The 14,819-nt window shown below is 40.0% G+C and overlaps 1 protein-coding gene across 1 annotated transcript in view; it reads left to right on the forward strand.

Moving 5' to 3' along the window:
• Window positions 1–4,620: 4,620 nt before the first annotated feature.
• LOC141008454 (anoctamin-4-like) overlaps window positions 4,621–14,819 on the forward strand; it is a 56,429-nt gene continuing 46,230 nt past the window's right edge. Inside the window, exons 1-2 of the mRNA XM_073480829.1 lie at window positions 4,621–5,322; window positions 8,679–8,753. Of these exons, the coding sequence (XP_073336930.1) occupies window positions 5,097–5,322; window positions 8,679–8,753 (301 nt within the window). The 5' untranslated portion in view covers window positions 4,621–5,096. The remainder of the gene's footprint in view (window positions 5,323–8,678; window positions 8,754–14,819) is intronic.

The raw sequence follows: 14,819 nt of genomic DNA on the forward strand, positions 1-14,819 counted from the left end.
AGAGGGACGGAAATCCTGTGCAGGCTGAAGGCTGCTAAACAAAGGCTTATTTGAGATGAACTGTGCCTCACCTGGAAGCGAATGAGAGCAGGCAGCAGCAGGATAACAGGAGACAAAAAGCTATAGTCAAGTTGGACAGTTTTTCTGCAGCCTTCAGTCTGTACAGGAAGTCACCGAAAGTCACAGGAAATACACACACACACACACACACACACACACAAATATATATAAATATATATATATTTGTTTTTATATCTATATATATCTAAATCTATATATCTAAATATATATATATATATATATATATACATATATATATATACACACACACACACACACACACACACACATATACATATATATATATATATTGAATGTGAACTTGAATGACATCTGCTGTGAAGAGTGCACAGATGTCACTAGATGACAGGTTCCCTTCTATGACTTCTCTCTTCTTTTGTTTATAGTTTCCAATTGACTGGTGAAACAAGTTATTGTTACATTTATATTGTTAATAAATTATCTACATTTGACAATAAGGCCTTAGTGTGGTACACTGCAAACGAATAATGGAGATTATATCACTCATGACACCATGTAGACCATCTTTTGAAATAGGAATTAAATAATTAAATGTGTTATCATGGCATAAAACCAATTATCCTAGACTAGACTAGTTTAAAATGGCATAGCCATCCGTGCTAAAAGAAGAAGAAAAAAAAAAAAAAAAGATTGAGAATCGAATCGTGACCTTAAAATCAAAATCAAGGGTTTGGAGACACCACTATTCTGTACTGATCTGTCAGATATTTAGACTGTCATGGCTTCACATCTAAACAGAAGCAGGACATGCTATTCTGTCATCATGTGTACCCGAACACGTTGTTAAAAGCAAGTACATCTTCAGCCTAACAAGGGAAATCTGGATACAGCGTCCGAGGCAGAACCTCATTCTAAGAAGCTGCTTGGTGGCACATGAAGCAAAAAAAGCTTGACTTCTAAGGTACAAAATTAGCCAGATCTTCTGCGTTGTGGGGCCCATCGAGCATGCCCACTAGAGAGACTACTTGAATAGGGACACAATTTTGCAATTTTTCAAATGGTGCATCTCTTTTAGACTTTCCAAATGTTATTGGACTGAATGGCTCAAATTCTGATAGTAAAACAAGTCATTTCGTGAGATGAGCCAGGCTCACGCAGAATCGATCACCGGCGATCGCCATGTTAGATTTGTGTTCGACATTATTCCTACTTGCTCTGACACCGTGCACAAATGGGCAATGATAATTTCACACCATTGAGGCAGCCACAGTTTTTAGAGACAGTTTTTAGGGCAATAGTTGCTCCCCACTGACTGCAAGGCCCAGGGCATGATGGGAACCACCTGGCTCTCATCTGATTTAACAGCTGATTGGTTTAGATTTTGACAAAACAATAAAACATTTAACAGAAACCTTTTATTTTTGCTGAATTGAAGAGATTTTGATCTTATTTGTCTGATTTCGAAGGTTTGTTCTGCTAACAGAATACATGTTGTGTGGCTGTAAAGTAGTCAGTGAGACTACATAGCCTGCATTCATATTATTAAACTGCACACAATATATCATAGTTGTTGTCAGTATAACCATTGGACTAATTTAATTTGGCTTATTAAAGCATTAAGCAACAGCAATACTTCTGATGAGTGGGATGTGAGGATTCTTAAAATAACCTCTGTACAGTTGTGAAGCTGTGACTGTCTAAATATCTGACAGATCAATAATGGAAGCTATTGAATTGCATTTCTTTCCACTGTGTTTCATTATGAGAGTTTACAATTTATTTAAATAGTTACGAGAGGGACATGTCTGCTCAGCTGAATATTCAGTAACAAACTGATGTGAAGCTGATTTACAAGAGGATTTATGTAAAATGGAGGTTGATCCATGAACAGAAATCCCAGATAGCCTGTTTAGCATTTTGACATGTTACCCTGTCATAATTACAACAGTGCAAGACAGTGTGCAAACTGATATATGTGTCTGATAACATTTGTGGATGTGTTTCTGTAGCTTCTTTTACAGACTGAAGGCGGCTTAAAAAATAAACGACTTGACTGCTGCTTTTTGTTTCTGTTCACTGCTGCTACTGCTGCTGCCTGCCCAGACAAAGTGCAGTGGGCCTAATACTGTACCAGAACCAAATACACTATTAACATGCCAGAGAGGTAGACCACTTCTGAAGATGAGGTTGATAAAGGCCTTGGCCACTATTTGAGGAAAAAAAGCATACGCCACCACAGACACACAAAAGACTTACAAAAGTATAACAAACTCTATTTTGATATCAAAAACACAGCTAATCCTCCATTATCTCACTGCTAATGACTGAGCACCAGAGTTAGCTAGCATTTGATAATATACCATTTTATATTGGTTATGACATGCCGAGCGGGCACAGCTAGCCAGCTATTTAACCAACATTGGAAAAGAAAGAGTGCGCTATTAGCCAGGAAAGCGTTAAGGCAAAAGTTAACTTCATTAATTCATCAGTAGACACTTGCCACAAGCTAATTTAGAAACTCTGAAGGGAAGAAAGTAACGTGTATTAAATTACAAGTTAGCTACTTACATGAACCTGCCGCGTTACCGCACGACTCACGAGAGCGTAGACGACAGTGGGAGTGACGTACGGCAGGCGGTCAGCGAACGTCAAGGTAAATAAATGGTATGTTCCAGTTTAGGGGTGTCTGGAATTCTTTTACAATATTCCTCCAGAAATTAACACAGAAAGTATAGATTATAATATTTAAGATTACAGGTAAAAAGGAAATATAAACGTTTCTACCTGTCAAACTGTTATTTTTACCTCTATTGGAGGGTCCAAGTTTTAATTGAGCCTCCATACCCCCATTTTTACCTGTCCATCTTTGGGCTTGTTTGGGACATGTGACATGCTTAAGCAAAACAGAGGTATTGAAATATCACGTGTATAAACTCAGAAAGTCCCTTCTGGAGAAAGGTCTCACTCTGCATAGGCTACATCACGCTAATAGGGAAACAAATACATCATTTGCTATACAGGTAAAAACATTACTTAATTAATTTTGTGACTGAGAGGATATTTGTCTCTTTGCTTCATTTAAAAAAATGTAAATTTTCATTTAAAAATGTTTGTAGGCATCACAGTGGCTCTCAGTACAATGAGCGACAACAGTCAGTGAGTGTCCTGTTGTACTCAGCTGTATGAGCCGCTTTGTTTGACTTTTTGCACCACAATTCCTCCTCCTTCATTCTCAGTGCATAATTTAACCTGCCCACTCAGCCTCTCTGTCACACTGTGATCCTCAAAAAATCAATCAATCAATCAATCAATCAATAAAGTTTTGACCTGTAGGAGTCCCTGCAATCGCAACTGTGGAAGGGATTATTGTCAAAATTAAAAAAGAAAAAAACAGCTGACAGGCCTCACACACCTCACTGAAGGTAGAAGTTCTGAAGTGAACTCAGAAGTCACCTCTGGAGGATCCAGCATTTTAGCATTTAGTATTTTTGCCATAGCCTACATCATGGGTATATTTGATTTGGGTCACTTATGGCCTCGGCTAGTGGTGCATTCCAGCAATCAGCAATTAAAGTTGATGCAACCAACCTTTTTGTTCAATTTAAACCTATACTGATATACAATAATGCTAATCTTGCTTATCCAAAAGCCATAATGAAGTCCTCAATTTAATTGCATTACTGTACATTTTTTGTACTTTTTAGTACCCTCAGACACTTGGCCAGTGAAAATGTACATTTAGAACCAGAGTGTCAGCTGAGTGCTAAGTGTCTACTCTCTGGTGCTCTGCCCTTCTGAAGCTGAGGACACACCAGCAGCTAGAGAAGGGAGCTAGTGACTGTACAACACCCTTGGATTGATTGGCAGGATAAATGTAGGTGGGGGCAATTGAAAGACAGTACTTGCCCCTCCCTTATTACCAACACCTAGGTGTCCATGAGAATGGCCCTTAAAGAATAAAGTCAGGTGAAGCTTCTGAGTCCACAAAACATTTGTGGAGCTTCACAGCAAAACAGTGTTGCAGGATTGCCCCTAAGCAACTGAAGTAGATGGGGACTTGTTTTAAAATGTTAAAAAACAAGCAAAAACAAAACATAAAATGGCTCCATACAGCTCGTCCAAGTTGTTTGAAACTCTGAGATTTTGAATTGATTTGAAAAGGTGTTATTTACAGCCTTTTAAAGCTGAAATCTGCGCTGCAGCTGCTTAACAGCGTTAGCATGCACCATCTGAAGCTGGTGCACATGTTTCGACCGTGCATCAAACATGTAAATAACATTTTTTCGAATTAATTTGGGATCTTGGAGAGTTGGATTACGTTGGGCGAGCTTTATGGAGCCATTATGTAGGTTTATTCGGGTGTTTTTTAATATTTTAAACCAACACCCCATCTGCTTCAGTTGTTTAGGGGAATGCTGCAACGCTGTTTTGCTGTGAAGCTCCAGAAATGTTTTGTGGACAATGAATTTCCCTGGACTTTTCATCAGCATGGGGGTGAATAGATAATGACTTTTCAAATTAATTTTTATTTTCGAGGTGAACTGTTCCTTTAACCCCAACCTCTCAATATTAAATAGATATAAGAAAGTACAAGTACACAAACATAGGACTTTATTATGAGAGTCCCCTGTTTAGTCTTGTGTGTAATGTATCCATCTCTGTGGTCTTAGAGTCAACTTTTAACGATATAAAACTATTTTGTAGCATTCTCATTTAATCAGTCGGGTAAAGCCTTATTTTAGAGACCTTATTTTGTGAATGCTTCATGTTTTGGTTCCACGAATACTCCCACTGGATCTTGACACTGCGACCTCTACAACCACGTGAAGCAGCCACGCCTGCAGCCGTGCGTAAAGACTGCAACACCACCAGCGACACGAGCCCAGAGAGGCTGACAGGATGGAGCGGAGGTGAGCTGCTGAGCGGAGCAGGTCTGACTCCAAGTGCGGTGGGTGGAGTTTAAGGATGCTTTAGGTACAGGGCAGGAGAAGTTGTCCCCCCTCACACGCCGAAGCCATGCGTAATGTGAAGTGTGACCGCCGCCGGTGACGAGGATGCTGGAGTATGAGGCAGGAGCAGACATGCGACTGGTCCGTCAGATCAACAAAGGTATGAAGATCCAGGCCGGGGGAGAGAACATGGGCTGCAGCAAGGTCGGAGAAAACCAGGAGAACCAGGTCATCTGTTTGCAATGTCAAGACGAGGTGGTGCGGGTTTGTCCGGGGAGTCCGCGCAGTCCCCGCCGTGCCATCGCGACGCGCCTCTCCTCCGGATCCGCAGGTAAACGCATCCTATGCAGCATAGGGAGGCAGAAGAAGCGGTGCGGGAAATACATACAGTAACGAGTTTTCATTCATATCATCACTTGTGTGGTTGATACTATGGTATCCTCACTTTATATCACCAGCTGCCCTGATTTCACTCATGCACATGGGATGAAACGAGGGTGTGGCGCTCCGAATAACTGCCTGGTACAACTCAAGACTTCTTGTAGAGAATTCATGGTATTAGTAATGAATTACACAGCATAAGTAAAGCAGTAGTAGAAGTGTGGGTCTGTGGCAGAAGCTTTCATATTCATGTGTGGGGGCCACCAGGGTCCAAAGTAAAATGATTTGATTTAGTCGTATTTAATTTTCAGCCAGATTCATGATAGATTTCAAATGGACTTACTGGGTGGGAGATTATTGTGTGAAAAATGTTAAATACAGTCTCTGTGGTTGTGAATATTTTTGAGGAGACAAGAAACGTTGAGGTTTATTTACTCTTAATAATCCGTGACAACCTCAAACTTGAGACATCTTCAGTCTTTAGGACAGACATTAGAGCTGCATTGATTGCTGATATAATCAATGAGTTGACAACTATTTAATTCATCTCTTTACTCAATCTTTAATAGTCGATTAATCGATTTAGGTACTTTTCTTTTTACTGAAAAGGTCAAAATTCCCTGATTCCAGCTTCTTACATGTGAATATTTATCTTCTTCTTTTACTCCTCTATGACATTTTTATGGCCGTTTTTCACCATTTTCTGATATTTTATGGAGCAAACAACCAACAGATTAATTGAGGAAGTAATTGATGGATTGATAAACGGTGAAAATAATTTAAAGTTAGTTGCAGCCCTACACACATGCACAGGAGTGCTCTTCATTTTTAATGAATCACCTTCAAGTGAAATGATTGTTGCTGCATCAGTCTGACTGGCTTCTAATGTGAGACACTGTGATGTGATTCTGCTGCAGTCATTCAGGATCATTTCACTTTTCACTGCTGCTTTTAAACAAAGTTGAAATTAGAATTCATGCAGATATCGATTGTAATTTTAAATGACTCTGCACACATAGCTTGAATGATGTTTAACAATTTAAAGCTCCGCCTGGTGATGAATTGTTGTCGTCGCTGAAAGCTGCTCAGATGCTAATATGTTTTGCCCATGTGCTGGTGCTTCAGTAATAAATGATACCTGCAGCTTTATCTCCAAACACGGAAGCAAAGCAAGTGCTTACGCTGAGAACCGTCCCAGTCAGTGATAAATGTCCACGCTGTGCTGCAGTTGCTCTTCTTCGATGTGGCTGTAGGTGTTAGATTAGAGACTGAGACTGAGTTTTCTACAAAAGTTATTTAAATTGCTAAATGAGCAGAAGCATTTGTATTCATAGTTCTCAGTCCGATGCAATAATGTCAGGTTCAAGGTACTGACTGCAGCGCCAAAGAAATTCTTTTCCTCTGCTGAGACAGATTGACGATTTGACCTCTTTGACCATAAAACCTCAGGGATAATAAGCAGTGTTAGTAAGTAGTAAGTCGAAGTAATTCGAGCAGTTCATTGCTTTATATTATACAACTAGCCGGAGCATTTAGCAACTAAAGAGCCAGATATGCCCCCTTAATAGGGCCGAACAGGTTACTCGAGGCAGACGTTTTGTATTTTAAGAATATTTTAATGTTGAATATGTTTGTAAATACGTTTGTTAAACATTATTTAAAGTAAGCAGATCTTTTCTTCTCTGTCTGGGCCAACTACTGGCATTAAGGCCTTTGGCAGGTGCCTAGAATGACTATGCCTAGATCCTGTCCAGCCCCCAAGGAGCTGGTGAGACCAAAACAACTCAAAAAGAGAGTAAATTTTGTACTTTGCCAGATGGTCAGAAACACAACTCTAAATGAATCGCCTTGTCTGCTGATAGTAGGACTGCAACTAACAATTCACTTTCATTATTGATTATTCTGCCCATAATTATGATTAAACGATTAAAACGGCATCTTCAGAATGCTTCTTTTGTCCAACCAGCAGTCTAAAAACCAAAGACTCTTCATTTATCAACAACATTTTTGCTAGAAAAATGACTAAAACAATCAGTTTATTATCAAAATAGTTGGCCATTAATTTTCTTTCAATCCATCAATTAATTGATTTATTGTTGCATGATATTTATTAATGCTGCTTTATAGCTAACTTAGTGGTTATTAGAAGAATTGCAAAACCTTGTCGATTCATTGTTTAGCTGATCAACAGAAAATTAATTAGCAAAAACTGTGATAATCATTTAAGCAAAACTGCCAAAAATTCTTTGATGGGGGCATCTCCAATATCAGAATTTGTTAGTTTTCTCTGTCTCATGTCATTATAACCTGAATATCCTCGGGTTTTAGACTGCTGGTCAGACAAGATAGATATTTCATGGTGTCAACAAGAAAAAATGATGGCCATTTTAGCTTTTTTAGGCCAAACAAAAAACTAACTAATAAAGAAAATGGTCTGTGGATTAATCATTAATGAAATTAATCATTAGCTGCAGCCTGAGTTATTATCTTGCTCTACCTTTTGCTAAAGCACTCAAAAAATCTATAAAATAAACTTGACCTTTGTCAACCACTCTGCAGATTATCAGTACATGTAATTCTTTGCCAGTAAAACTCAAGAACTACATGCGTCTGACCATTTCAGCCACATTCGACATACAGCTGTTACACTGACCGAACAGTCAGCAGAGAATGTAGTTACCCTGAGGTGCACTTGTAATGTTACAGCCCATTATTTAAAGGTTATGGGATGTAAAGGCTGCACTTAAGCTTTGTAGACAAGGATGAGTCCAGATCAGTAAGCAACAAACATTCTCTTGCTGGGTTTGAGGCATCATTCAGGTTTAGTGGAGGCTTTCTTCCTGTAACTCTTCTGGGGTTATGGGCTCATTCTCATAACACTGCTAGCTTTCTGCCACAGTGGATGATTTCATTCCCTCTCTATATAAAATGGAAGACTAAAGCACTAAAGCTGCCAGACTCATGGATTTTATTCCCCTAACTCTGCCAAGGTCACAGGGTTTTTCCCTCGTGAAGCTCGGTGTGTGGAGCAGGGCACTAACACTGCAGGATTAGGGGTTTCACTCCTGTAGTGCCGCAGGGTCATGGCTTTCCTCAAGCCCCCAGAAACAGCAGCAGACTAAGTGGCTTAGTGGACATATTTGGAATTGACTACATGAAAACTCTTTTGCCACACACATCCATTCCAAAGGCTGAAACTGTACGGGTCAGCCTGTACTTAAAGTCAATGCCTTTGTTGCACTGTAAGTTGGATTGGATACCTGACACCATGCTGTTCCTGATGTGTGATCTCTCTACCTGTTGTAGACCGTGAGCCCAGCAGCAGCAGCTACAATGTCTCTTCAGGAACCTTCTACAGCTGTGTCAGTCAGATCACCATCGGTAAGTTTGTTCAGGCCTGACTGATGCTTAGCATGTTCTGCTATTGTCTTATATGTGGATAGTACAATTTATACCGATCAGCCTATTTAAAGGGGCATTATGTTGTTTCTTGAGAAGAAAATTCGGCTTCAGTGTTTATATTTACAATATTAATAAGGTAATAATACAAACTTAGTGATAGTTTTATGGTGTTTCCATATAAACAAGCCATCCTCGAGGGGAATAAGCTCCTCAGAATACTGTTTAAAGCCAGACAGGTCCTACTAACATAAAAGAAGTAAAACTATGGATTTGTGTTGAGAAAAGTTTGTGTATTCAGTTCATTCAGTCATTCATCTCTTCTGTTAAAATGTCTTCCACCAAACTACATAGTGCATGTTTAAAGCTGGGGTTGGTAATATTGGAGAAATCAGTAAAAGGAAGCTACATTTGGAAAGTATTGATCTGAAAAACTGCCACCAAAATGCAGCTGCCTGACTACAACAGCTGTCCCGAAACTCTTGCAGGCGAGCTAGGAGATGTAAATGGCTCGCTCCCGTCGTTCCACAAGCTCTCTTGTTTTTTTGTAGTCTAATATGATGTTAAATCCCACAATCATAAAAAAACAAGCAAAATAGCTGGTATGAACGTACCTCAGTCCAGAAAAGCTTCCTGGTCCAGCAGTGTCTTCTCTTTGTTCTGGGTGTGTGTGTTATCAGAGTTGTAAAGGCTCATTTGATCGTCATTTTACAACACAGGGTTGTCAGGTACCAGTAAGTGAGGGAACACAGGTACACGCCATTCCACGAGCAAAAATATGAGGGGGAACGCGATCTTGAAAGTATATTCAATACTTTCAGAAGGTGCTGCTGTATTTGTTGTTTTCTTGCTCCCCAGTCCAGAAGAGAGGTCTCTCTTTCTCTCAGGCCTGTCATCAGTGCCCTGTGTGTGTGTGTGTGTGTGTGTGTGTGTGTGTGTGTGTGTGTGTGTGTGTGGGGCACAGACAGAGAGGCTGCTCTGATGGAAACCTCTAATTAAACTTCACTAAAGTCAATGTGGATAGTGTTTGATGCCACAACACCAACATGCACTTTGGATGTACGGATGTAAACAAGAGCAATCTCTCCAAACGTCTCGTGAGAGTGCATCACATACATACAAGCGGAGAAGAAGCCCCGCCCACAGCAGTCATTACTGTTGTTCCACACACAAAAAGAAACCACACTACTACCTTTAATAAGATTTAATTATCACAACTTTAATAGAAAGTTTAGTCCAAGACTACCTTCTAGCGTTGTAAATATTGGCTTTGGTTAGGTTTTAGTTTTATATGAAAACTGAGCTCATCCAGTGGAAAGAAATGTTAATGTTAACATCTGGCTAAAGGTATTTTTTATTTATTTTAGGGCAGCATCAGTCAATCTGCTTTCACCAGTTTAAATATCTCATTTGTAGAGAAACTCTTGCTACTGTCAGGTACTGTGGCTTGTGTGAGTGCGATACCTAATTCTCTGAATATTCCATCACTTATTGGACATATGAGCTGTTATGCTGATCATTCATTTCATGAAAACTTAAGTTAAACACATTACATTTGTCTTTGGTCAAATTGTCTACTGTCTATTTTTGTAAAATACTGGCTCTTGTGAGAAGTCTGGCTTGACAAGTAGATACCCATCTACAGAGCATCAGTGATATCGGTAAAGTGAGATGTCTGCACAGTAGGGTTGGGCGGTAATACGATAATACAGTATCCCAGGGAATTTAAAAATAACAATGGTGTCAATTTCATTACCATCCTACATTCTTCACTAAAGAGTCTTCACAATGTCTGGTGGTGCAGTCATGGGTGTACAGTGTGAGCGGGAGGGGGCTGAGCACACAGCCCTGCAGAGCTCCGGTGTTGTGTCTTGTAGTGTTGTGTCTACTTGTCTGAATTTAACACTTATCTATACTGTTTGACTATAAAACACACTCACAGTGGGAGTCTTGACAATATGAATGAAACAGCTGGTCTTCAGGTCAAGGTCGTTTATTACACACAACAGATACATGCAGTGAGCTCTCCCGGGAGGAACTGAAGCACTATTCTGATCATTCAGTTTATATACCTTTGGTTCTGGGGTCGCTCCGCCCCTGAACCTTTCTTCATTTACCATGATCAATACAGTTTTCCACTATTAGCTTTTAGAATAACATCATACCGGTGGATTTTCCATGTCAGGATGTATTTTTTTGAACTCAGGAGTCTCACTCAGGCCCTTACCCTCCTGTGGGCCTGCGTGTTCTCCTAATGTCACTTTAACTCTTTATTATATACATATTAAGGAAATACAGTTCTATTTTAAACATTGTACATCATTTGTATGGTGTTAATTCCCTCAGTGGGGCCATCACGTACTTTCCAATTGCTCATTTGAGGACAGCTGCTTTCTCTCTCTCCATACATGGTGATATGCATGTGAGTGTACCTTTAGACCCCAACTTAAGGACAGATTTCAGTCACTACAGTCTGATAATCAGTTGCAGAGTGTTGTACTCAAGCTCAGGGTGTAAAGTTTTCCAATCAGTTTCATGAGTGAGAGTTGTTTGAATGCTGAGCTGAAATCAACAAACAGCATTTAGACGTAGCTGTTCTTATTGTCAGTGTGTGAAGACTGAGTGCTTTGTGCTAACGTTACAGGGTTAGCGACTCGTTCTTTGGCTCAGAGGCTGTGTGCTGTGAGCCCAGTGCATCGTTGTCATCACTAACCGTATCTAACTAGCTAATTTTTCATTCACATGTAAGAAAACACCAAACATTACCATGATTAACTGCAACAACAAAAATGGCCTTTGGTAGTACTCATCACTATCAAGCTAGTATGTCAGTATTGGGGAATCTTTGGCTGCACTCCATCTGTTTGTGTGAACGCAGAATATCTCACAAGGTTATGCGCAGATTTGGTCATTCAGCAGGGACAGCTATTTCAATTTCCAAACCACAGTGGCCTTGCAGCAGTGGGCATGGCTCCTCATCAGAGGACATGTCACTTTCAAACAGATTTCCATAACAGCATTGAATTTTGTGTGCCTGTCAGCGTACAGAGAAAGAGGCAAACACAACATCATCAGTTCAGGAGGGAAGTGAGTTCAGGAGAGTTCAGTTCAGTTTATATTGATGCAATGACTGAAGGGCCACGTTCTAAATACATAAACTGTAACACCAACTTGCAAAACTGATGTCAGATTAACACTGGTGCCAGAACTTCACCAAGCTAGTCTTATATTGCATGTTGGGTTTAGTCCTGAATATGTGAAGTCAGCATTGTTAAAGGGATCTTGTGGAGTCTTTTGTTTTATTTGGGTGTGATAGTGACAGCTGAAGAGAGACAGGCAAGGGGGGAGACAGCCAGTTGTACAGTTGCATTGTGGATAATGTAGGCACCAGGTATTGACAAAAAGAAGAATGAGTGGAGAAGAAAGACAATATCAGTGGTTCTGCTGGATCAGATTTTATTTCAAGCCGTCCATCGTGACTCCAACAATGTTGTAGGAGTGCAGTGCTGAATCAGTGAACTACTCTTTTAACTTGACCCATTGTGGACAGGTGAATGCTAATAATATCACAGTGTAGGTGTTAGGGGTAACTAATGATACAATACTGTCATATACAGTATATATTGGTAGTGTATTAATGGAGGCATAGGCCGTATTCACACGGCGGCCATTTTCGTCTGACATCACGCTCAGGGTGAGAAACTCAAATGTTGTGCTGCTGTGTTCCAAGTAACAGCTCATATAAACTGGGAATCTGACAAATGGTTATCAGTTCACCACTTCCTGATTGATCAGCTACTGTAAAGACAATAGATAGTGAAAATGTATTTGGCTTCCGTTAGACAACAACTAACGTTAGCATTCAACTACTTCTAATCCTGGAAGTGAACTGCACAGGATGGAATCAAACAGTAATATTAACTAATAAGTGTTTGCGTGCTAACATTAGCTGTTGTCTAACGTCAGGTGTTGTCTAACGTTAGCTAATGGGTGACCAGATGTGTTGTTTTGCCTTGACTAAGGTCCGATGTCCCTCCAGATTTTCACTCTTCATCATCTTTTCAGTAATGGATCAATCAGGAAGCTGTGAAATGGTATTGATTTGTCAGATTCCCTAAGTTTATGCAACTTGCAGCCTGGAACACAGCAGCATCCCATCATTTCAGCGTCCTACACTGAGCATGAGACCAGAGGAAAATGGCTGCCATGTGAATTTGGTGTATTGTGACGTGCAGCGTACTGCCTGTTCTGCAATATGTTGCCATGTATCTATTTAACAGAAGAAAGGAAACACCTAAAAGAGCTCAATATACCCAATACTAATAATAATAGTCCTGTTTCATAGAAGATATTTTTACATGTCACAGTGGGAAAAACACAGCCGTATATAATAACATTAGTGATGGCTGAATTCCATTTATCTGCTTTAGTTTCAAAGTCTTGGTATTGTTCATGTGCGCTCACTGTCTCATGACTTACTGGGACACAAGGTTCTGTAACATGACTTCTGGGCCATTACAAGAAAACTTAAAGAAGCAGATGACAGAAAAATAGATCTTTTAAATCACGATATAAAGCTGTGTGAAGAAAACAGCTGTGCCAGGTGTGAGTGGGTTAATGATGTGTTACAGTAACATTTTAGAGAACTTACTGCAGTACAGTGTAGCTCTGTATCATCTGCTTTCTGACAGAATGCCGTGGAGGGCTTAAATGTTGGATTTGCTAAGCAGTAAGAAAATGATAGATTTCCCCTGACATGCAGGTTTGATTGTTTGTATGTCGTGCTGGTGACAGGAAATAGTGCATTGTTGACGCAGCTGTCTGAAATAATTTTCCTGTCCGTCACAAAACTGCAACCTCCTGCCATTTTCAACAGTCAGACCTTGCCTTCTGACATTTTTTCGATGAATATCACAGCCTGGTTAGTGGGAGCGGCTGTACAGTAAGCTGGGTGCTTTGACAGCTGAGTCTTTGGGTTCAGCTCAGGCTCTGCTGCTGCTGCTGCTGCAGCTGCATGCAGGTGTTCCTTTCTTCTCTCTGTGCTAAATAAAAAAAATCTAATGAAGTGCTGAGGGAGAGCTTTGGACCGTTGCGACTCACCCTCTTGGTTTTACAAAGGCAAAGATCTATAGTCTCGGCTCGCTCTCTGACATAAAAAAGAGTTAGTGTCCCGCCTGTGATTTAAAAGCTTTGGCCTTTGTTTGAGAGGAAAATACTAGTCAGCATCACTGTAGGTTCTTAAAAGTTCTAATCGATGATAATCTTCCATTTACTCCACCCTCCTTCATTGTTGTAGGAATTGACTGCAGTTGTGCAGCTGAGAGACAGCTGATCTTCAGCCTGAGGCAGGGATTCAGTGAAGGATGACATGAGGAACAATCAAACGCATCATGCTGGAACCTCTGATCACTGCGACACAACTTCATAGAGCTGAGCGCTCAATTCAGGTCTTCATATTTTTATCCAAGAAATGTGATGTTTTGGCATCACAGAGGATACATTTACATCCCTGGAAGTCATTCAGTTAATGTTTTGGCCAGTGTGTTTCTGAGGGTTCTGCTGACTCTGCCGTTCAGTTATCAGGTTTGTTTCACGAACTCCAAAAGAATATCAGAGAACTTCAGGATGCATATAAATCTCAAGGTTATTGGCATTCATCATCAGTGTTTTTTTTTTTTAATCACGTTATTGGTTTACCTCTTTGGAAGCTGCTGAAACTTCAACTTAAACTAACAAAGGCGCGTTCAGTGTTGGCACACACTGTGACTTACAAACACAACAACATTCAACACTGTCTTCCCACCACCGCACCATTATGGAGGGCTGAACCTGCCAAAATCAGAAATACATAAATAATAATGCGCTCAATAAATACATTATCATGCCATTAAATGCATCAAAAATGAAACTGAAAATAAATGATATGGTGTAATATCTAATATTTTTTGTTTAAAACATTCAACTAAAATTATGAATGTGAAGAAATAACATTTTTGACATCATGTCATGTCTGTGTACTGTGTTGTAGTATAAATTAAACAGGTGGCC

Source organism: Pagrus major, chromosome 14 (genome assembly GCF_040436345.1).
Source record: "Pagrus major chromosome 14, Pma_NU_1.0".
Taxonomy (NCBI): domain Eukaryota; kingdom Metazoa; phylum Chordata; class Actinopteri; order Spariformes; family Sparidae; genus Pagrus; species Pagrus major.